The 25259-nt window shown below is 42.8% G+C and overlaps 1 protein-coding gene across 3 annotated transcripts in view; it reads right to left on the bottom strand.

Annotated features, from left to right (window-relative positions):
- Nucleotides 1–24318, bottom strand: part of SLC17A5 (solute carrier family 17 member 5) — an 82255-nt gene extending 57937 nt beyond the window's left edge. Inside the window, exons 1-2 of one of the 3 annotated variants that reach the window (XM_036316828.1) lie at nt 24116–24318; nt 705–901 (exon numbers count right to left, since the gene is read on the bottom strand). In XM_036316828.1, coding sequence (XP_036172721.1) covers nt 705–901; nt 24116–24206 — 288 coding nt within the window. In that variant the 5' untranslated portion in view covers nt 24207–24318. Of the gene's footprint in view, nt 1–704; nt 902–6015; nt 6133–24115 lie in introns of those variants that run through there. The other 2 variants (XM_036316827.1, XM_036316826.1) reach the window with 2 other exon arrangements.
- Nucleotides 24319–25259: the final 941 nt, after the last annotated feature.

Genomic DNA, 25259 nt, shown 5'->3' with positions numbered 1-25259 from the left:
TAGGGCGTTCTGAACTAAGGATGAGGCAAGAAACCTTTGGGCTTCAGAGGAGAGGAAGGTCACTGCAGAACGATGAAAGCAGATGTTCCATAATTAGAAGTTTTCAATCCTCAGACAAGGCACATACAAGATTCAACTAATGAATGCATAAATAAGTGGAACAACAAGTCGATGTTTCTCTCAAATCAATCAATAAATAAAAGAAGTTTGTCCGTCCCTTACAGATAGGTCATAAAAAGTTATTTCTGGTGATAACTGTTATTATGGGCAAGGCCCCTAATTTGAAATTTTAAAGGAGAGATAAAAGTTTCTTGTAAGCTCACAGGGTCACAACTGCCTTCACCTGAATATAATTTACATTCCAAAGTGGCATGTCTTGAAGAGGCCTGTTCTGAACCCCTTCACTGGTATGCCAAACAGGTTTTCAAATTTTCTTCAAGGGTGTTATGTTTATAGAGGAAATGACAACTTTTCAAACAGATCAAGGTATATTACACATGTTACAAGTATTAAAGCACAATAGCAAAAGTTAGTTATAAGTTACTGTCCAACCTGTTCCTGGGAAAATACAAAAGAAAGTGATTCAGAATTTACATGAAGAAATGTTTTTGATTTTTTTGTAGGATGAAGAAAGACCTTTCAATATTTTTTACTTAGATATATTTTAAGATTAAGATTGCTTGCTTTAAAAAAATAGTACTTACTGTGTGATTATGCATAACTTTAATGGAAGCAGAATGCTCTGCACACTCCTTAGAAGTTCTATTATTTGCTAAAGTTGTATTTGATTCAACCATATCCACTAATGCGACACTCAGATTCACACGTAATGCATACAGAATGAAGAAACCAAAAAAGGCCAAAACTGCTAAGTTGTAACGAGCAGAGCAGCACACTGGAGCTGAAATAAAAGATTGGGAAAAAGGTTCATTAAAAGAATAACAGATAATATTGACTAAATTACTAAAAAGGTTACATTTTCGAAGTGCACAAATTAATAAATCATGAATATTTTTCTGCGAATATTCTCAGATTAAGCATATCTAAAAACATTTGTCAAAAAGAATTTGTTCCTGACACTTCACCCCAAAGCCACAAAATATACGTTCTTCTCAAGTGCTCATGGGATATCTTCAAAAATAGACCACATATTGAGTCACAAAAAAAGTCTCCCCAAATTCAAGAAGATTGAAATCATACCAAGCATCTTCTCAGACCACAAGGCCATAATATTAGAAATAAACTACAACAAAAACAACTCAAAATACGCAAACACTTGGAAGCTGAATAGCACGTTACTAAATATTGATTGGGTTACCAATGAGATCAAAGAAGAAATTAAAAACATCCTGGAAACTAATGACAATGAAAACACAACAATCCAAAACGTTTGGGACGCAATGAAAGCAGTCCTGAGAGGGAAGTTTATAGCTCTACAGGCCTATCTCAAAAAACAAGAAAAAATGGTAGTAAATCATCTAAATCTACATCTCAAAGAATTAGAAAGAGAGCAACAAGAAAAGCCCAGAGTGAGCAGAAGGAAGGAGATAATAAAGATTAGAGCAGAAATAAATGACATAGAGACCAAAAAAACAATACAGAAAATCAATGAAACAAAGAGCTGGTTCTTTGAAAGGATAAACAAGATTGATGAACCTCTAGCCAGGCTCACCAAGAAGCAAAGAGAAAGGACCCAAATCAACAAAATCAGAAATGATAGAGGCGAAATAACAACAGATCCCACAGAAATACAAATGATTGTTAAAAAATACTATGGACAACTCTACTCCAACAAACTAGACAACCTGGAGGAAATGGACATATTCCTAGAAAAATACAACATTCCAAAACTTGATCAGGAAGAATCTAAAAATCTCAATAGGCCAATAACTATGGAAGAAATTGAAGCAGTCATCAAAAAGCTTCCATCAAACAAAAGCCCAGGACCAGATGGCTTCACAGGGGAGTTTTACCAAACATTCAAGGAAGAACTAAAACCTATCCTCCTCAGACTACTACAAAAAATCCAAGAGGAGCCGAAACCGGTTTGGCTCAGTGGATAGAGCGTCGGCCTGCGGACTGAAGGGTCCCAGGTTCGATTCCGGTCAAGGGCATGTACCTGGGTTGCGGGCACTTCCCCAGTGGGAGATGTGCAGGAGGCAGCTGATCGAAGTTTCTCTCTCATCGATGTTTCTAACTCTCTATCTCTCTCCCTTCCTCTCTGTAAAAAAATCAATAAAATATATTTTTAAAAAAAATCCAAGAGGAAGGAACACTTCCAAGCTCATTCTATGAAGCCAGCATCACCCTAATACCAAAACCAGGTAAAGACAACACAATGAAAGAGAATTACAGGCCAATATCCCTCATGAACATAGATGCCAAAATCCTCAACAAAATCTTAGCAAATCGGATCCAGCAGTACATCAGAAAGATTATACACCACGACCAAGTAGGATTTATCCCAGGGATGCAAGGATGGTACAATATCCGCAAATCAATAAACGTGATATATCACATAAACAAATCGAAAGAAAAAAACCACATAGTCATATCAATTGATCCAGAAAAAGCATTTGACAAAATTCAACACCCATTTTTGATAAAAACTCTCAGCAAGGTGGGAATTGAAGGATCATACCTCAACATAATAAAAGCCATACATGACAAACCCACAGCCAACATCATACTCAATGGACAAAAACTAACACCATTTCCCCTAAGAACAGGAACAAGACAGGGATGCCCACTTGCACCACTCCTGTTCGACATAGTACTGGAAGTATTAGCCATTGCAATTAGACAAGAAGAAGAAATAAAAGGCATCCAAATTGGAAAAGAAGAAGTAAAACTGTCCTTATTTGCAGATGACATGATATTATACTTAAAAAACCCTAAAGATTCCATCAATAAACTAGTAGACTTAATAAAAGAATTCGGCAATGTAGCAGGATACAAAATTAACGCCAAGAAATCTATGGCATTTCTATACACCAATAGTGAATGTGCAGAAGGAGAGACTAAAAAAGGAATCCCATTTACCATCGCACCAAAAAAATTAAGCTACCTAGGAATAAACTTAACTAAAGAGGTAAAAGACCTCTTCTCAGAAAACTACAGGACGTTGAGAAAAGAGATAGAGGAAGACATAAAGAGGTGGAAGAACATACCATGTTCTTGGATTGGTAGAATCAACATCATTAAAATGTCCATACTACCCAAAGCAAACTATAAATTCAACACACTTCCCATTAAAATACCAATGGCATATTTCACAGACCTAGAACGTACTCTCCAAAAATTCATCTGGAATAAAAAACAACCACGAATAGCTGCAGCGATCCTGAGAAAGAACAAAGTAGGTGGGATCTCAATACCAGATATCAAGCTGTATTACAAAGCCACTGTTCTCAAAACTGCCTGGTACTGGCACAAAACAGACATATAGATCAATGGAATAGAATAGAGAGCCCAGAAATCAGCCCCAACCAATACGCTCAATTAATATTTGACAAAGGAGGCAAGGACATACAATGGAGTCAAGATAGTCTCTTCAATAAATGGTTTTGGGAAAATTGGACAGATACATGCAAGAAAATGAAACCAGACCACCAACTTACACCATACACAAAAATAAACTCAAAATGGATAAAGGACTTAAATATACGACGGGAAACCATACAAATACTAGAAAAATCCAAAGGCAACAAAATCTCAGACATATGCCGAAGCAATTTCTTCACTGATACAGCTCCTAGGGCAATGGAAACTAAAGAGAAAATAAACAAATGGGACTACATCAAAATAAAAAGCTTCTGCACAGCAAAAGAAACCATCAACAAAACAACAAGAAAACCCACTGTGTGGGAAAACATATTTGCCAATGTCATATCTGATAAGGGCCTAATCTCCAAAATTTATAGGGAACTCATACAACTTAACAAAAGGAAGATAAACAATCCAATTAAAAAATGGGCAAAGGATCTAAATAGACACCTTTCAAAAGAGGACATTCAGAAAGCCAAGAGACATATGAAAACATGCTCAAAGTCACTAATCATCCGAGAGATGCAAATCAGGTGATGGAAAAAGAAGAAAAAAAAGAAAAGAAAAGAAAAAAAAGAAGAAGAAAAAAAAAAAAGAAAAAAAATTGGTTTCTTAGTTAAAAGGTGAAAAAAGAAAAAAAAAATTGCAGTAGTGAAGGTCCTTCTGTTCTTCTATTCTTCAGTGTGGCTCGCCTTAGACCTGCCAGGTATTCAGGAGAGTGTTGAGTTTCCCTGCGATACACTGTTCCTCTGTGTTGTAAACCACAGTCCTTATTTTAAAGCAGGCCGCATTTGTTTCCCAGACTGCCTTATTTTGTGTTTAGCAAAGAGTCAGTTTGTGGGTCAGCCTCTGGGTGGCAGTGTTCTGGGGTTGGCCTCTGAGGCAATAGGGCCTCTCTGTCCAGTGGAAGTTCACTGCCCAGAGCTGGCTGCGTAATAGTTACTGGCGCTGTGTTGTTGCTGGGATTGAAAATCCCTCTATAGGCCAGACCCTGTTAACTCCCAGGGACTGATCAGGTTATTTTAATCCTTGATCTTGTACAGGGTGGAATCTGGGTGTGGCTGTGCTCCTTGCCTGGGGGCTGGGGGGAGGAGTCTCACTCTCCGGAGAGAATGGCTGCCCCAGTCCTAGGCTCAGGGGTGTCTCAGCACTCAATTCACTGCCACCTCTCCCGGCCCCCCTTCCGAGAGATGCAAATCAAAACAACAATGAGGTACAATCTCACACCTGTCAGACTGGCTATCATCAACAAATCAACAAATGACAAGTGCTGGAGAGGATGTGGAGAAAAAGGAACACTTGTGCACTGCTGGTGGGAACGCAGACTGGTGCAGCCACTATGGAAGACAGTATGGAGTTTCCTCAAAAAACTACAAATGGAACTCCCATTTGACCCTGTGATCCCACTTCTAGGAATATATCCCAGGAAACCAGAAACACCAATCAGAAAGGATATATGCACCCCTATGTTCATAGCAGCACAATTCACCATAGCTAAGATCTGGAAACAGCCTAAGTGCCCATCTGTAGATGAATGGATTAGAAAACTGTGGTACATCTACACGATGGAATACTATGCTGCGGTAAAAAGAAAGGAACTCTTACCATTTGCAACGTCATGGATGGAACTGGAGAGCATTATGTTAAGTGAAATAAGCCAGTCAATGAAGGAAAAATACCACATGATGTCACTCATTTCTGGATAATAAAGACCATTATAAACTTATGAACAAAAATAAATACAGAGGCAGAGCTGCCTCGAACAGACTGTCAAACTACAGCAGGAAGGCTGGGGAGGGTGGGAGGGCAGGAGGGGGGTGGGGAAGAGATCAACCAAAGGACTTGTATGCATGCATATAAGCATAACCAATGGACATAAGACACTGGGGGGTAGGGGAGTCCAGGGGATTGTCAAGGGCGGGGGGAAAAAAAAGGAGACATATGTAATACTCTTTGTAATACTTTAAGCAATTAAAAAAAAAAAGAAAAAAAAGAAAACAAACAAACAAAAAAAACAAACAACAACAACAAAAAAAGAATTTGTTCCTGGTATCTGTAGTTAATAAACACTTAACACATGCAAGCCTATACTGTAAGAATTTCTTAAAACATGGAGGCAGAGGAGAAACCAAGATGGTGGCATAGGTAATCACCTATACTTGCTGCCTCTCACAACCACACCAAAATTACAACTAAACGGCAGAACAACTACCACCCAGAACCGCGGGAAAGCTGGCTGAGTGGAAATTCTACAATTAAAGAGGTAAAGAAAGTGCACTGAGACCGGTAAGAGGTGCAGAGGTGTGGAAAGTGCTGGCACCTGGATATGCTGTTCTTTAAACCGGGAGGGAGATACAAGCTCCCGCTGGTCCTGGATTCCAGTTACAGGTGAGACTCTGGGGGACCCAGACACATACGGGGAGAAACTGGACTGTCTGGCATTGGGACAGGAATATGAAGGCAACTTACTGGTAGAGGTGCTCGAAGCAATCATTGTTCCTGAGCTGGTGCGCAGGACTTCTCCGTTCAGGGAAGCCATTGCTGTTTGTTCTGCCCTGGTGATTCCCAGAGACCCTGCCCCTCCCAATTTACAACTCCACCCAAGCTGTGTGCATCGGATTTTGCATATGAATGGCCTGGCCTTTTGCCTAAAACAAACTGTACCTGGGTCAGAGAGTCCCAGAGATTTCAAAAGAACGCTCAATACCTGGTAGCAGCAGTGGCCTTGTGCCACAGCTGGGCCTTGTCTGGGCACTTCCAAACTCCATACAAAGAAGAGGAATCTGCAGATGTCTCTGTAGCTCCTGCTGAGTGGCCCCAGACAGTGGCTGACCTTGCAACTCCCTGGAGATGATAACGGATTACAACTCTTCACATCCATAAGAGACACACTCAAGGGGCAGACTCAGTGACGACCAAAGCCCTGCTGAAGAAAGTCCTGCCCCATAAGGGTGTCTCCTATGCAACAGATCTTCCAGTGTAGACAAAGCTGGTCACCAAAGCCAATTGGCCTGGAGGTCAATTCCTCCCAGTGATACCAATAGCAATCAAGGGTTAACTACAACAAGACTGTGCAAACATCCTACAAAGGCGTGCACCAAGAGCGTCCACCTCAAGTGACTGGGGAGGCTGAGCCACTGGGCCCTATAGGACACCAACCACACAAGGCCACTCTAACAACTCAAGGAGACTTATCAGCTACCCAGTACATAGAAACAAACACTGGGAAGCAGCCAAAATGCGGAGACAAAGAAACAAGTCACAAATGAAAGAAATGGATGAAAGCAAAATACTGGATATAGAGTTCAAAACCATGGTTATAAGGTTACTCAAGAATTTTCTAGAAACCTCTGAGAAATTTAGTGAGACCCTCAAGGATATGAAAAAGGAGCAATCAGAAATTAAGCATACACTGACTGAAATAAAGAATAATATACAGAGATCCAACAGCAGACGAGAGGATCCCAAGAATCAAATCAAAGATTTGAAATATGAAGAAGCAAACACCCAACCAGAAGAGCAAAAAGAAAAAAGAATCCAAAAATATGAAGATAGTGTAAGGAGCCTCTGGGACAACTTCAAGCATACTAATATCCAAATTATGGGGGTGCCAGAAGAAGAGAGAGCAAGATATTGAAAACATATTTGAAGAAATATTGACAGAAAACTCCCTCTACCTGGTGAAAGAAATAGACTTACAATCAGGAAGCACAGAGAACCTCAAACAAGAGAAATCTAAAAATCAAGTGAATAAAAAATCTGAAGAACAGAATAAACTGGTGAATATAACAGAATCAGGGGCATAGAAAGGGAGTGGACTGACAATTCTCGGTGGGGAGGAGGGGATGTGAGGGGTACAGGAAGAGATTGGACAAAAATCTTACACCCATGGATGAGGACAATGGGAGGGGATAAGGGCATGGGGTGGGGTGGGAACTGGGTGAAGGGAAGCTATGGGGGGAAAAAAGGAACAACTGTAATAATCTGAACAATAAAGATTTATTTAAAAAAACAAAAAACATGGGAGGCAATAGCTTTATCAACTTTGCTCAGAAAAATTTCCATTCCAGAATCAATACTGAACCCAATCCCTGCTGGCTGGCAAAAATATGAGAAAAATAGATGAGAGGGTTTAATGGCATCACTATTTCTAAAAAACTATCTAAAACATGGCCAATAAGTACTTGAGTACTCGTGAGGGCATAGCATGTATTATACAGGTTAGTAGCCATCTCATTGTAAATGTAGCATAGCATAAAAAGTTTACTGCCAACGCTAAGGCAGGAAACTCCCCTTGATAAATTTCTTACCTTGAAAAACTTGCAGAATCTATGAAAATTGCAGCATATGTGGCAGTTGCTAAGTTGATCATGCTTATAGGGCCCACAGCAAAAAGGGAAATAAGTGAAGGTACTGCAATGCTTTAAAAAAAAAAAAGGCCAACAGAGTAGGTTGGAGGAGCCAGTGAAAGAAGGATCATGTGAGAGAAATCTGACCTATTTTTAACTCTAATTGTAGGCTTATGCACATATTTTTTCCTTCTTCATCTTTAAAATCTTCATTGTTGAATTACAGACGCTGCCCTGTTTCCTCTCTCATTGCCCTCCTCCACCCTGATCCCAACCTGCCCTAGGTTTTCATCACCCTAGTGTCTGTGTCCATAGGTAATGCATATGTACATATAAGTTCTTTGGTTAATCTCTTCCCTCCTTCCCTCTGAGATTCATCAGTCTGTTCTAGGTTTACATGACTCTGGTTCTGTTTTATTCATCAGTTTATTTTGTTCATTAGATTCCTTGTTTATTTTGATTTTTAGATTCCATTGTTGCCATTTTATTGTTCATATTTTTTATCTCCTTTTTCCTTTTTTTTTTTTTAAAGAATTGGGCCTAACTCAGACCTTTCAACTCTATTTTTTTAAAATATATTTTTATTGATTTCAGAGAGGAAGGAAGAGGGAGAGATAGATAGAAACATCCATGATGAGAGAAGAATCATGGATGGCTGCCTCCTGCAAGTCCCCCACTGGGGATCGAGCCCACAACCCGGGCATGTGCCCTCGACCGGAATCGAACCTGGGACCTTTCAGCTCGCAGGCTGACACTCTATCCACTGAGCCAAACCAGCTAGGGCTCCTTTTTCCTTTTCTTAAAGAATACCCTTCAACATTTCATGTAATACTGGTTTGGTGGTGGTGAACTCCTTTAGCTTTTTCTTGTCTATGAAGCTCTTTATCTCCAGTGGTTCTCAACCTTCCTAATGCTGCGACCCTTTAATAGTTCCTCATGTTGTGGTGACCCCCAACCATAAAATTATTTTCGTTGCTACTTTATAACTGTAATTTTGCTACTGTTATGAATCGTAATGTAAATATCTGATATGCAGATGTATTTTCATTGTTCGTAACCCACAGGTTGAGAACCGCTGAATTCTAAGTGATAAAGCTGGGTAATCTTGGTTGTAGGTCCTTGGTTTTTATCACTTTTGAATATTTCTTGCCAGTTCCTTCTGGCCTGCACAGTTTCTGTTGAAAAATCAGCTGATCAATGTATGGGTGCTCCCTTATAGGTTACTAACTGCTTTTCTTTCACTGCTTTCAGATTCTCTCTTTGTCTTTAACCTTTGGTGTTTTAATTATGATGCATCTTGGTGTGGGCCTCTTTGGGTTCCTCTTGCTTGGTACTCTCTGCACTTCCTGGACTTGTACGTCTATTTCTTTCACCAGGCAGGGAAGTTTTCTGTCATTATTTCTTCAAATAGGTTTTCAATTTCTTGTTCCCTTTCTTCTCCTTCTGGCATACCCATGATGCGAATGTTGGTACCCTTGAAGTTGTCCCAGAGGCTCATTACACTATCTTCATATTTTTGGATTCTTTTTCTTGTTGCTCTTCTAATTGGGTATTTTTTACTTCCTCATATCCCAAATCACTGATTTGATTCTCTGCATCCTCTACTCTACTGTAAATTATCCTTCATTTTTAAAAAAATATATTTCTTTATTGATTTCAGAGAGGAAGGGAGGAGTGATAGAAACATCAATAATGAGAGAGAATCATTGATTGGCTGCCTCCTGCACACCCCCCACTGGGGATTAAGCCTGCAACCCAGGCATGTGCCTTGGCTGAAATCAAACCTGGGACCCTTCAATCTGCAGGATGACGTTCTATCCACTGAGCCAAGCCAGGCAGGGCTCCTTCATTTTTGACTGGTCCTCTTTCATGTCTTTGATGTTCTCACTAATTTCCTTGAAATTCTCACTAAGTTCCTTAACATTCTCACTAAATTCCTGGAAGCTTTCATTAAGTTCCTTGAGCATCCTTATAACCATTGTTTTGAACTCTGTATCTAGTAGTGTGCTTGCTTCCATTTCATTTATTCTTTTTCTTGATATTTCTTCTGCTCTTTCATTTGTGACATGTTTGTCTCCCCATTTTGGCTGCTTCCCTATGTTTGTTTCTATGTATTAGGCAGAGCTGCTGTTTCTCCTGGAATTGGTAGAGTGACCATATGTAGTGTGTCCTGTAGGGCCTAGTGGCTCAGCCTGCCCAGGCACCTGAGCTGGGCATTTTAGGTGTGCCCCTGTGTGGGCTGTGTGCACTGTCCTGTTGTAGTTGAGCCTTGATTGCTGTTGGCATTATTGGGAGGAACTGACATCCAGGCCAATTGGCTGTGAGGACCAGTTGTGACTACAGCAGAAAAACTGCTGTGCAGGAGATACCCTTATGGAGCAGGACTTGCTTCAGTGGGGCTTTGGTGCTCACTGAGTCTGCCCCTTGAGTGTGTCACTGGTGGATGTGGTAGAGTTGTAATCTAGTGTGGTCTGAAGCTGTCCGCTGGGTGTATTGGCTCTGGGGATTCCTGGAAGGTACAAAGTCAGCCACTGACTATGCCCCACCTGGGGCCACCCGGCATGAGTTGGAGAGCATCTGCAGATGGCTGCTATTTGTGTTGGGCTTGGAGGTGCCGAGGAGAGGCCAAGCTGTGAACCTTGGCAAGCTGCTGTTAGTGCTGAGCCAGGGGTCAACTTATCAAGAGGTATGGGACAAACTGAGATCAGCTGCTACTTGTTTGAAAGATTTTAGGAAAGTCTGGAGTCTGAGCCAGGACAGGCCTTTTGTATGGAAAAGCCACTACAAATAGCTTAGGTGGGCTGCAAATTGGGTGGGGCAGGATCTCAGGAAGTCAGCAAGGTGGGATGAACAGTATGAGCAAGGTTGATGGAGACTAAGATATGGCAACTGCCTTTCAGCATTGTGGCATGGGAGGTCTCAGCAGAGGAACAATAAACATCTGTCACCACTTTTGTCTGGAGAAAGCTGTCTCCCAGTTCTTGCTCTAATGCCAGACAATTTATTTCCTCCCTGGAAAAATTCCGTCCTTGGATTTTTTCAAGCTACTGCCCAAGTGCTAGAGCTCAGAGGAAGTAAGTCTGAATAAGTCCATGCTTGGGCCCTTTAAGAGGAATTGTTAGGGGCAGAAATAGAATATTGGAGACTAGCTATAATTATGAAAGTATTAACCATGTTCTGTTAACCTTGATTATTTTGTTCTAATTAAATGAAGCACATTCTAACCTAGCTAGGAGTTGTATGTCCCAGGGACCTAGGAGTCAACCTTGGACCTAGGAATCAATCTTGGAATGCAGTCCACTCTCATTGGAGAACTGCTTATTATCATGGAAAATTAGCAACCTTATTAACTAAACAAAGGAGTCCCACCCCAGCCTACATTGCCTACTTCCCCATGCCTGTAATACCCATTTTGCATACCCATTCTTATTTCTTTTGCCTACTTCCCCATATAAGTTTTGTCCTACCCAATATAAGCAACTGGCTTATGGGGGGGTGGGGGGAGGTACAGAGCAGATTTTCATGGATGAACTGCTGCTCTCCCATACTGCTGGCATTATTGGAATAAATGCACATATATGATTCACCCCTGTCTCTGTTTAATTGGCTCAAGTAGTGACAGATTGTCCAGACCCCTTGGTTGTCCAGTTTCAGAACTGCATGGGACTCCAGCAGCCTCCATGTCACTCAGCCACAATCCCTGCTGGTTTTTACAGCCAGAAGTTATGGGGACGTCTATTCCCAGCTTTGAAACCCTGGGCTGGGGGCCTGGTGTGGGGCAAGGACCCCTATCTCCTCCAAGGTGGGGGTACCTCCACACTCAAGATGTCCCTCCGAATTAAAAAAACTCCAGATGTGGGTGTCAAACCAGCCTGTTCCATGCCTCCGCTCCTCCTACCAGTCTCAATGTGGTTTCTTCTTTAACTCTCTAATTGTAGAGCTTCCATTCACCAGATTTCAAGTGGTTCTGAATGATGGTTGTTCTGAATTTTAGTTGTAATTTTTTAAAAATATGTTTTTATTGATTTTAGAGAAAGGGAGGGAGAGAGATAGAAACATCAATGATGAGAATCATTGATCAGCTAGCTGCCTCATGCATGTCCCACACTGGGGATTAAGCCTACAACGTGGGCATGTGCCCTGACCAGGAATAGAACCGTGACTTCCTGGTTCATAGGTCAACGCTCAACCACTGAGCCACTCTGGCTGAGCTAGTTGTAATTTTGATGTGGTTGTGGGAGGATGCGAGTACTGAGTTTACCTGCATCACCATCTTGGTTCCTCTATCTCCTTTTTTCTTCTTTTATTGAGTCTCCTACTCAGAAATCCTGATGTTTTCACTGACCTAGCCTCCAACAATAATACATTATTCAGAGTACCAAGGTTTTGGTACTTATTTGGACTGAAGCATTAATAACTAGGCCATAACTATACTTAGATATATAATATACTACAATCCAACTCACTTTTCCATAAACCCTCACACACTTAAACAACTGCTATCATTTTTACTCTTTCAAGATTTACATCTTTTAACAGGGAAGTTTTCATCTGTTTTTCAGGACTACAGATATCAGATTATGGCAGCACTGCCACAGTTAGATCCAGACCCATGAGAACTGCATTTCCAGACTCCATTCATGGTGTCTGTTATCGAAATCTAGACACATTTGCTCTCTGCTCCAACCAAATGGGCAGTGGTCTGGTTAAGGACAGTCTGAATATTGCAAGGCATGTTTAATAGGAGAACACTTTTTTTTTAAATAATCATTTTGTGTTGGACAATAATACAGAGAAGTCTGGATGGGGACTCATAATCTAGAAACTTGGGCTATTAGACTGTATGACTTTGAGTAATTTACAGTAAGAAAAATCTAGATTTAGATACAGTCTGCTTTGCAAAGTTCATTATCTACTTTAGCAGGAGTGACAAGGTGCAATTCATGGTTTAAAGAGCTTCTCTGGTTGCTGTATGGAGATTACAAAGGAGAGAAATGTGAATCATTGTAGGGAATGCAGACACAGGGAGATTACTTAGGAACTACTGTAGTTTTCTGGGTAAGGGATGAAAGTGGCTTAAACTAGAGTAGAGCAGGGGCAATGGAGAGAAATGGGCAGATTTGAGATATGTATTAGATATGGGATGAAAAAAACGGAGGAATGAAGTTACTATTCTCTTACTCTAAATAATATTTTATGCTATTCTGATCTGTATTGCTATTACCCCATTACATCCTTATTTAGTTACTTTTTTATTGTATATTATTAGCTTCTTCCACATGTTCCTTGATTTGGACTCTGACATACCTTATCATTTGATTAAGATGTGAGGCTAAAAGCTTGGGAAGTGAATTATTTCAAATTATTAGTGACTAGAGGCCCGGTGCATAAAAATATCTGCACTCGGTGGGGGGAGGTCCCTCAGCCTGGCCTGTGCCCTCTTGCAGTCTGGGACCCCTCAGGGGATGACCACCTGCTGGCTTAGGCCTGCTCCCCGGGGGATTGGGCCTAAGCTGGCAATCAGACATCCCTCTGGCAGCCCGGCAGCCCTCGGGGGATGTCCACTTGCCAGCAGGGAGCAGACCTAAGCTGCAGTAGGACATCCTTAGCACTGCTGAGGAGGCGGGAGAGGCTCTCACCACCACCGCTACACGGGCAGCCATCAGCCTGGCTTGTGGCTGATCAGAGCTCCCCCTGTGGGAGAACACTGACCACTAGAGGGAAGCTCCTGCATTGAGCATCTGCCCCCTGGTGGTCAGTGTGTGTCATAGTGACCAGTCATTCCCAGTCTTTCTGCTGTTAGGGTCAGCTTGCATATTACCCTTTTACTATATAGGATAGAGGCCTGGTACACGGGTGGGGGCTGGCTAGTTTGCCCTGAAGGGTGTCCCGGATCAGGGTGGGGGTTCCTACTGGGGTGCCTGGCCAGCCTGGATGAGGGGCTGAGGGTTTTCAGGCTGGCCAAGCCTGCTGGCGACTGAAGCTCCCAGCCTCTCCTTTTTTTCTTTATTCTGGGATTTATTTACCTTCTATAAATGAAACTTTGTTGCCACTCCAGTTCTGACGCCACGGCGTGCTGAAAGCAGGTATCTGGGGTTTGTTTAGCTTCTATAATTGGAACTTTGTTGCTTAGAGTGGAGCTCAGAGCCTGGCTGCAGCAGGGAGGAAGCTTGGCTTCCTCCATCACTGGAGCAAGCAAGCCTCCTGCTCGCTTCAGCTGCATGGCTGCCGGCCGCCATTTTTGTTGGTGGTTAATTTGCATATCTCGCTGATTAGCCAATGGGAAGCGTAGCAGAGGTAGGGTTAACTTTAATCTTTGTCTATTATTAGATAGGATACTACTTGAAAATATGACGTAGAAGTTGTGGTTCACACTACTTCAACTTTTGGGGGCATGGTCAATAATTAGAAAATAAAAAGCCAACACAGATGCCACAAAGTATATGACTATGAGATTTTAAGAAATATCAAAGATAGATGGTTCATATCTTTATAAAAATGGTTGTTGATTAGAAGTCAGAAAAATTTTATTTCAAAAAAGTATGGTGATAAAGCAAAATGTGCTTATGAATTTGGATAATGTTTGAAATTGGTCCAATGAAAGCATGCTTGCATGACAAAAAGAACATAATATCCACTGAGCATCTGACACACTGAAATCAAGTTCAAAGCAAAATCATGCTTGCATATTGAACAGAGCACCCACCAAAGCAAACATCAGCTTCTCAAATATGATTTAAACTTAGGAAATGTGTAGTGGGTGTAGCTGAAAGAAAACGGGCTAATTTAGAATGAAGCAGGTGTGGGAATGAACCTCAGTTCTGATTTTCACTGGCTGTGTATCTTTGGGGAAGTTAAGTTTTCATTCTCACGTTTTCAGCTTGAAAATGAGGTGACCACCATCCACCTCACTGAGTTTTGTGTGATTAAATAAACTACTGTAGAGCGGTATAGTTGGCACGCAGTAAAAGTGAGTTCCTTCCCTGCTGACCCTGGAGAAAGTTATACCAATAAGACATATGTGTGTAACAAGGGACAAAAGAATTACATTAATCTGCATGTGGTGTGGGGGTGGGGGGGAGGGAGGGAATCAGGGAAGTCCTCTTGGAGAAAGTACATTTGCACTGAGTCTTTGCCAATGAGCAAAAATTCACCACACAGATTAGAGGAGGTAGAACAATGTAAGCAAAAACAGCAGTATGTACAGAAGTGAGGAAATGAGAAAGTCAAGCAAAGGGAGAGAAGAAAACTACAAATAATTTGATGTGGCTGGACTATGGTACTGTAATAACTGATTTAGATGATTTACTACCATTTTTTCTTGTTTTTTGAGATAGGCCTGTAGAGCTATAAACTTCCCTCTCAGGACTGCTTTCATTGCGTCCCAAACGTTTTGGATTGTTGTGTTTTCATTGTCATTAGTTTCCAGGATGTTTTTAATTTCTTCTTTGATCTCATTGGTAACCCAATCAATATTTAGTAACGTGCTATTCAGCTTCCAAGTGTTTGCGTATTTTGAGTTGTTTTTGTTGTAGTTTATTTCTAATATTATGGCCTTGTGGTCTGAGAAGATGCTTGGTATGATTTCAATCTTCTTGAATTTGGGGAGACTTTGTTTGTGACCCAATATTTGGTCTATTTTTGAATATGTCCTATGAGCACTTGAGAAGAACGTGTATTTCGTGGCTTTGGGGTGAAATGTTCTGAAGATGTCAGTTAAGCCCATCTGATCTAGTGAGTCATTTAGGATTGCTGTTTCTTTGCCGACTTTTTGTCTAGAGGATTTATCCAGTGATGTCAGTGGTGTATTAAAGTCCCCTAGTATGACTGTATTGTTGTCGATCTCTCCCTTGATATCTTCCAGGAGTTTTTTTATGGATTTGGGTGCTCCTGCATTGGGTGCATATGTTTATCAGGGTTATATCCTCTTGTTGTATTGATCCCTTTAGTATTATGAAGTGGCCTCCCTTATCTCTTGTTATGGCCTTCACTTTGAGGTCTATTTTGTCCGATATAAGTATTGCTACCCCAGCTATTTTTTCATTTCCATTTGCCTGAAAGATATTTTTCCATCCCTTCACTTTCAGTCTGTGTGAGTCCCTTCTTCTGAGGTGGGTCTCTTGTAGACAGCAAATGTATGGGTCATGTTTTTTTATCCATTCAGCCACTCGATGTCTTTTGATTGGAGCATTTATTCCATTTACGTTTAAAGTTATTATTGAAAGGTACTTGTTTGTAGCCATTTATATTTTTTGTGGCTGTTTTCTTTTTGAGCTTTTTATTTCTTCTGTTTACACTAGTCCTTTAGTATTTCTTGCATTGCTGTCTTGGTGGTGATAAACTCTCTTACTTAGCCTTTTTTTGTCTATGAAGCTTCTTATTTCCCCTTCAATTTTGAATGATAGCCTTGCTGGATAGAGTATTCTTGGATTCAGTCCTTTGCTTTGCATCACTTTGTAGATTTCCATCCATTCTTTTCTGGCCTGATGTGTTTCTATTGAGAAATCATTTAATAATCTAATGGGAGATCCCTTGTATGTAACTTTCCGTCTCTCTCTTGCAGCCTTTAAGATTCTCTCTTTGTCCTGAACATTTGCCATGGTAATTATGATGTGTCTTGGTGTGGGTCTTTTCGGGTTCACCTTGTTTGGTACATTCTGTGCTTGTGTGACTTTTTTCTTCCCCACCTCAGGGACGTTTTCTGATATTATTTCTTCAAATAGGTTTTCTAAGTCTTGTTCATCTTTCTGTTGTTGTGGCATCCCTATTATTAGTATGTTGTTTCGTTTCATGTTGTCCCATAGCTCCCTTAGGCTCTCCTCCTCTTTTAATTTTTTTCTCCAATTGCAGTTCATTTTGGGTGTGGTTTGTTTCCCTGTCTTCCAATTTGCTAATTCGGTCCTTCGCTTCTCCTAGTCTACTGTTGAAACTTTCAATGGTGTTTTTTATTGCAGCTATATCTTCATTTCTTCTTGGTTCTTACATAATTTATTAATTTTTTTCATCTGTTTCTTCTTGCTTCTTGCATAAGTTGTTGATTTTTTTCCTCCATCCGGTTTATGCATTCTAGGACCCTTAATCTGAATTCTTTTTCTGTCATGCTGCATGCCTCGGTTTCACTTAGCTACTTTTCTGGCGAGTCCTCCTTTTCTTTCCTTTGGGGGTTTCTTTGTCTACCCATGTTTGATCTCACTGACATATCTAGATATTGAGTCGTTCAGTGGCTGCTCCTTGGGAGGGAGTGGCTGTGGTTGCTCCTTGGGCGGTTGTGGTAGCAGCTGCTCCTCAGTTGGCAGGAGCTCCTGTGGTGGGTGTTTTTCACCGCTGTTGTGGCTCCTCTGGCTGGTGGGGGGAGGCTTCACACACAGCTGCTGTTCCTCAGACAGAAAAGGTGCTGATCACGACGAGGCTGCTGTTCCTTGGATGGGGCGGGCTACACACGCAGCTGCTACTCCTTGAACTGGGGCGAAGTGCTCATGTGGCTGCTGATCCTTGAATGGGGGCTGGCTGCACGCTGCTGTTGTTCCTCTGATGTGGTGGGCTGCTTGTGGGGCTACTGCTCCTAGGACCGGCTGCTGCTCGTTGGACAGGTGCTGACTGTTGTGGCTCTGCTTCTCGGACCAGTGCGTAGAGCTGCCACTCCTTGGATGTGGGTGGTCTGTTTGTGTGGTTGCTGCTCCTCGAATGGAGCCGGGCCACTCACAGAACTGCTGCTCCTCGGATGGAGGCGGGCTGCTCACAAAGCTGTTGTTCCTCGGATTGGGCAGGATGCTTGTGCAGCTGCTGCTGCTTGGGCGAGGGCAAGATGCTTGTGCAGCTGCTGCTCCTCGGACTAGTGCAGGGTGTGGGCTGTGCGCAGCGGCTTCTCCTCGGATGGGGGTGGGCTGCGCAGGGCTGCCTCTCCTCAGATGTAGAAGGACTGCTCGTGCGGCTTCTGCTCCTCGGACAGGTTGAACTGCTCACGTGGTTGTTGTTCTTCAGATGGGGAAGCGGGCTGCTTACACAGCTGCTGCTCCTTGGACAGGGGCAGGCCACATGAGGCTGCTGCTCTTAGGCTCGAGGCAGGCTGCTCACAGGGTTGATGCTACCTGGACAAGAGTGTGCCGCTCATGTGTCTGTTGCTCATGTGGTTGAAAAAATAATGTGAACAGAAGTAGGAAATGAAGGAACAAACAAAAAAAAGGAGAACAAAGAAAGAAGAAAGCAACAAACAAAAAAAAAGGGAAAAAAAGAAAAAAGAAAAAAAAAGCTAACAAAATAATAAAAAAATAAAATTGAAAAATTGAAATGTCATTCCTTTAGCTGGCTTAAGATCCCAGTTTTCTGGAATGTCTGTGATTCTGTTGTTGTTGTTGTTGCTGGGACTAAAAGCCCCTCTATAGGCCACACCCTGTTAACTCCCAGGGATTAATCAGATTATTTTAATCCTTCATCTCATTCAGGGTGGAATCTGGGTGTGCCTGTATTCCTTGCCTGGGGCCTGGAGGGAGGAATTATAGCTTCAGGAGAAAAAATGGCTGCCCAAGTTCTGGGCTCAGGGGTGACTCAGCACTCAATTTGCTGCCACCTCTCCTGGCCCTCCTTCTCTCCCCAGCCTCTCCCCAGATTCCACTCGTCTGCACCTTCTCCCGCTCTTCAGCACGGGTGAGTGTCTGTATCCGAAATGTCTTATAAATAGGGTTCAGTGAAAACAAACAAACAAACGCTGGCCACAGAAACAGGTAAGGCTGAGTCTCTGTAAGCTCCTCTCTTACCGGCACTGCATGGTCTGGTCAGCGCTTCAGGCTGCCCCTTTTAGGCTCAGTCCTCCATAATTACAGAACCCAGATCTCAAATCCCCCAGCGCCAACAGTCCTGCGGATCTCCTTTCCACAGTCAGGGGCTGTGCCTGTCCCAAGAGACGCGGCTGTGTGCCACGCGGTCTCCCTCTGACCCTCTGAGCTCAGAGGTCTGGCAAACTTTCCTGCTCAGATCCCTGGTTTTTACCTTTCCAGGGGAACTCTGCCCTTCCCAGCTGCAAACTGTCTCACCAGCTGAGTATACTTCCCCAATTCGGGGTGGGTGTTATTAGTTTCAGCTGCTCACTCCTTTGCTCTGGGCAAGACCTAGGACATGCCTGCCTATTCCGCTGCCATCTTCTACAGTCCCATAAGCTTTGCTTTTAAAAAGGGTAATATTCGCTGAAACTGGTTTGGCTCAGTGGATAGAGCGTCGGCCTGCGGACTGAAAGGTCCCAGGTTCGATTCTGGTCAAGGGCATGTACCTGGGTTGCAGGCACATCTTCAGTAGGAGATGTGAAGGAGGCAGCTGATCGATGTTTCTCTCTCATTGATGTTTCTATCTCTCTCCCTTCCTCTCTGTAAAAAATCAATAAAATATATTTATAAAAAAAGGGTAATCTTCAACTGGCCTTACCCTGCCTTATTAATTCCTCATAAATCCTTATGCCTTCCTAGCTCCCCAATCAATTTCCATTTATGGTTGCTGCTTACCAGCACATCATACCTTATATTTTAAGCTAGAAAATCACAAGTTCCTACAGAGCATGATAGTGAAGAATGGGGCCCTCATTTTGTGGATTCCTGCTTCTCTGAGCAATATAAAGTCCAAATGGTCTTTTTATTTATCATGATGATTATGATAATGATACTAATAGTAACTAATACCATGTGCCAAACACTATTCTAAGCACTTTCTATTAGCTTATTTAATATTCACAATAACCCTATGAATCAGGTGTATTATTTTCCTTGACTTATGAATAAAGAAAACACGAGAGATTAGGTAACTCACACAACTAGTTAGTGGACCTGGGATTGGCAATTAGGCACTCTGGCTCCAAATCCATGCTCTGCCTTTAAGCACAAACAAATGTCTTAGAAGCCCTAAAGCTTATTTGCTCAACATGAATGAGCTCATTTTTGGTGCAACAGTATTTTGAAAATCCATTTAAGTATATATAAGTCACATCTCATTCATACAAAAATAAACTTTCAATTAGTGGAAAATGTGAGGAATAAAGAATTTTTATGTATGGGAGGGGACGCTTTGCTCTTCCTTACCTAATTCCCTCCCTTCTTTCTACCTAAATTAGCTAGAAAACTCCATATACTTCCTGTTGTTTATCAGCATTGAGCCACCCTTCCCAAATCATTTCGGTGTGCATCTCTGAAATCCGCTGGCCTAAGTACTAAAGCAAATACTTGAGAGGCAAACCACAGTAGGGTTACCGAGAATTTTGTTATATCAACCTGAGAGGTATTAATTCTTAATACCAAAGAACTATATCCTAATTTTAGCTCCCTCAATAAAGAAACACTATACATAATTTAAAACCATGTCATCTTATTCCTAATGAAGTGGAAAACTTTCAATTTTGTTAAGGATCATGTAAAAATGAAGCATTTTGCAAACAAGAATTTCTCAAATATAACACAAATGTGGCAGTGTTGTGTTAAGGAAGGAGGATGGGACTAAAATTCAGAATTCAAGTTAGTCATTAATAGAGCTTCATGCAATCATTGGGAACTTAACTTCTTTGGCCCTCAGGTATCTATATATATATAAGGCTAAGTGACCGACTGTCCATCTGACTGACCAACCAGCCAGTACATATGATGCACGCTGGCAATTTAAAAATAAACATTGACTTGCACATGCACGATTCATATAAAGCTCTCGCTGGTGCCAATCACACGCGTGTGTTTTAATCTGTCATTGTCGATCGTGAATTTGGTTGACACTTCAATTATAGAGAAAGGGCAAATAGCGATATTAAAATATTTCTTCTAATTAATTTCCTTTCAATGTGCACAAATCCATGTACCAGGCCACTAGTTTATATATGAAAGCATGTGCCAGTAGGTGGTAATTGGTTTCTAAGGTCTGTTAAGTACAATTTTATGACTGACATTTATCAGCATTTCTCTTCTGAAAAACAAAACCATACACTTAAGCATAGATGAGGTACAGCTAATTCCATTATCAGTTTGTTCCAGAAACAAACATAAAAGATAAATAAAATGTATGCAAACATATGGGAAGAGAAATTTTTAGGACTTCTAAAGACTTACTCCTTCAGGCACCATACCTAAAAAAACTAATTCTGAATTGTGGAAAAGTCTAGACTGTTCCATAATGTGACTAATGCCAGGCTCTCTAGCTGGACTGAGCCAGATTGGAGATTGCTTATGGCAAACCCGACTTAGAGACCGTCTGATGGTAGTCGATGTTCTGATATAAATCACCACCCCTCCCCTGCCTGCTGCTACATACTGGCTCCTGGAAGAGGCCATTGTCCTCAATCAGTCAAGCATGGAAAGCATTTGTACCTGGGACTGGTCACTTAAAAGTACTTGTGACTATCCTGTCTTGTTCTGTATAATTCTCTGGCACATGCCAAGCAGTGCAGGATCCATTTAGTCTTGCAACTGCCTTGTCACATATGCTCCCTTAATAAACTCCCAATTATCAGAGTGGAGTGGCAGCCTCATTCTCTGATCTTACTCTGCCCTACATTTAGGGAGGTAGATTTTCAGGCCCGGGACCTTTCCCTGGGTCTGTATGTATTGATGTGGATGGGAAGCTTTTTTTCTAAACATCCTTACTTTCATGAAAGTGCAAAGTGAATATATATAGAACATAATTTAATGAAAAATGTATAAAAATCCATTGATAAAATTTCAGAAAAAGAAATGAAAAAGGGAAACAATTCATTTTTCAATTGCAATAAACTTAACAAAGGATGTGAAGAACTTATACACTGAAAACCACAAGGCATTATTATGAGAAACTGAAGAAGACAGAAAAAAATGAAAAGATATACTACCTGTTCATGGAATGGAAGAAACAAAGGAGAGAAAACAAATTCTTGAGGCATTCCAGGGCCTCTTGGAATGACCTAATAAAGCCAATTCTGGATGTCCTAAATTAAAATCAGTTAATAGAACTGAGGGCAACCACTGATCTACTTTCTGCTATTACAGATTAATTTTGCTTATTTTAGAACTTCATGCTGATGGAACCATATGTTAATATGGTAGCTTCTTTTGCTCAGTGTTTTTGAGATTTGTCCAGATTGTTATATGTGACAAGAGAAAAATTCTGAGATGTCCTAAATTAAAATGAGGATGGAGGAGGAAGGTTAATCAATTAATAGAACTGGGGGCAAGAAACCAACGAAGACTGCTCATATTCCTAAATGTATGTTGAAGCTATGAATCAACTCCTAGGTGGCTATTTCATCTCATCTAAAAAGATAGCCCACCACCAGATAACTTGGCATGCTGCTTACGCATAAACTCTCTGGACTGTTGCCCACAACCAACCCAAAAGCAGTGTACACTTCTTCCTTATGGACAATACACCTATCCCCAAACTAGCCCTGCATCAGACCACTACCACCTCTGCCCCTTTATTTCTTCATCCCCAAAATCACTGCATAAAAGGAGCCCTATCAATGCTAGGACAGCAGGCATGTCTGTTCTTCCCACCTAGCTCTATTGCTGATGGTTAAGACGGTATGTCCCAGGACCTGGTCCTCTTCCTGGTTAGCATATTGCTCAATAAACCCTTTCTTTCAGAAAAACTTTTGGCCTGGAAGGTTATTGTTTAACATGTATATTACTAGTTTCCTTTTATTACTGAGCAGTATTCCATTGTAGGGACATACCACAATTTGTTTATCTGGTCACCTGTTGATGGATACCTAGGTTGTTGACAGTCTTTTATTATTATAAATAAAGCTGCTATATTATGGTAATATATGTTTAACTTTAAAATAAATTGCCAAACAGATCCCAATGTATTTGTAACATTTTACACTCTTACCAGCAAAATGAGAGTTCTAGTTACTCCATGTCTTAGTCCACATTTGGCATCTTCAGCCTTTTAAATTTATTAGCCTCTCTAGCGGGTACATAGTGACATAGTTGTGGTTTTAATATGCATTTTCTTGACAACTAATGATGTTTAATATTTGAGCTAAAATTTTATACACACACACACACACACACACACACAGAAATATCTCCTCCCAAATTGCAACAGACTTTAGTAGTCTCTAGGGAATATCTTTATTATGACCTTTATTTCTGTATTTCCATACTAGATTATTTTACAGAGGAAAACTATAGAAATCTAACATTATATGCCACAGGGGGTAAAAAATCAATTTATGGAACTAAGTCCAACTCCCAGGTAATACGTCCCTGCGGTACAGTATTTACACGAACATCCACCAACACAAGCTCCCAGCTGCCAGACGGCACTGTAACGTTGCCACGTCTACGGCTGCCATCTGGGAACGTTAAATAAAAAAGACACTACAGGACTATACTCTTCTTGGTCAGGAAAAGTCAAATTTCTAATTCAACTGTTTCTTATGCACACTTCTTTGCAACTACCGAAGGCACGCAAGCTGTTTTGCTCTGTAGTTTCAATTACTTCGAAAGAAGTTTCATTATAGAAATAGCAAAGAGCACAATATCTTCCCCCTCTCCCCCCATTTGGGGAGGATGCGTTGTCAAGTATTCCCCGTTCCTATTTGTTGCAAGACCTTTGGCAAGTTACCCTGGAAGAGACTTTTATAGATATCCCTTGAGGATAACCCAACTGATTCCTAACATAAATGTCAAGACGGAAATAACAGAGCGCAGCACTTTTTATCTCTTACCAAACAATTTCAAGATAGTCGCTGGGTTATGCAATGATTTCCATCCGCGTCCTCACAAATATAAACCTCCTTTTTGGCCTCCCTTCCTCGCCCAAGGAGCTCCCCGACCACAAGCTGGCGGACGTGCAGCTGCGGGAACCCGGAGGGACGGGGAGGAAGAGCCGGCAGCTCTGTCCGGCCGGTCCATTCGCAGGTTTCTCCCCCGGTTCGCTCTCACGCGGGGTCCTCCGCCCGCCCCTTGGCCTCTTGGTCTCATTGATTGATAGATGCTCCCCCCGTTCATTCATTCTCCCGTGGGGTGCCCCGCTCGATACCACCCAACATCGCCGGCGGCGCCACTTGCCGAGGTCCCACCCAACCCGCGGCGGGACCTGGCCTCACGGTTCCCGCCCGCCTCCGGGGCCCAGAAGCGGGTCCCCCGGTCCTCGCGCCCCCTCACGCCTGGCTCTCCCCCACCCCGCCCGCCCCACAGACCCAGGGCGCGGGGCCTCGGGCCATCACTGCTCCGCCCGGCCGCCCGAAGTCCCCGGATCGCGCCGCGGCTCACCGGCCTCCGCCTGCGGGGCGCCCTGCAAGAGGGGTGTGCTGTCCGAGACCTTCTCGCCCTCGGGGGACTGGCCGGGAACCGGAGACCTCATGGCGTCTCCGGGGAGCAGGCGGCCGATCTACCGGCGCAGGGCAGCGCTCGGGCCGGACCGCCGAACCCCGGGGCAGCCCCCGGCCTGGCAACGCCCCTCAGCCCCGTCCGGTCGCCGCGGCCCCGCCCCGAGGCGGCCGCGCTGACTCCGCCCCCGTCGCCATCTTGGCTGTGGGCGACTGGGCAATGGGCAGCGGAATTCTGGGAGTTCGGCTGGGGGGCGGGGCCTGACGCATTGCGCACAATGCTCCGGTCCGTCCGCTGCTCTCCCCGGGCCGGCGCCGGGCCGCCCTCCGGGGCCGCGGCGGAGTGGGAACTGGGGGCTGACGGAGGGCCCTGGAGTCGCGCGTGGTTAAGGAGAGTTCGGCTCGGATTTAGGAAGTGGATGGTGCACATTTGACGTTCATTTGTGGGTGGTAAATTGCCATGAGTATTAGCAGCCCTGTTGCCATCTACCTGTGGCCGCCTACTACCCCTAAAGTAGCTTTGGAGAAGGAAAAAGGCAGCAGAACCCTGTTGAGTCCCGTAAAGTTCCCGATTGTGTAGGTCAAAGTAACCCAATATCGGCAGTTTCATAGGATTCCACCCCTTGAATGCTCTGATAGGTGGGTGGTGTGCCCCCTGCCGGTCTGAGGTTCCCAGCAGCCTCCCCTGGTATTTGCTGACGCAGGAAGAGGAACAAGAGGAACCGGCTTGTCTTGGGAGGCGGGTGGGGGCGAGGGTGGAACAGACCTGGGGCCTCTGTCCTGACCGTCGGTTATTGTGGGTAATAAAGATATGCAAGGAAAAGGAAAAAAATACGTGGTAGATGACCTTGGGGAGTTCATTGTGGCCAGGGAAGACTTGCAAGCCAGTCATTGAATAATCCAGATCAGAGGTTTGGTGAGGTCCAGGTAGAGAACAATGGGAAGGTCACCCTTGCCCCACAAGGAGGGCTGGGGTTTACAAAGATACCCCTAACCTCCAGATCAGTAAATGCTAGAAAAGTTATCAAGTTGAAAACAACAAATCAAGCCTTGTTTCTGAGTTATTACCATGTAGATCTGAAACTCTC

The sequence above is a fragment of the Myotis myotis genome, unplaced genomic scaffold, assembly GCF_014108235.1.
Source record: "Myotis myotis isolate mMyoMyo1 unplaced genomic scaffold, mMyoMyo1.p scaffold_m19_p_7, whole genome shotgun sequence".
In the NCBI taxonomy this organism is placed as follows: Eukaryota; Metazoa; Chordata; class Mammalia; order Chiroptera; family Vespertilionidae; genus Myotis; species Myotis myotis.
The sequence above is the reverse complement of the archived record's forward strand: the minus strand, read 5'-3'. Positions and strand labels throughout refer to the sequence as shown.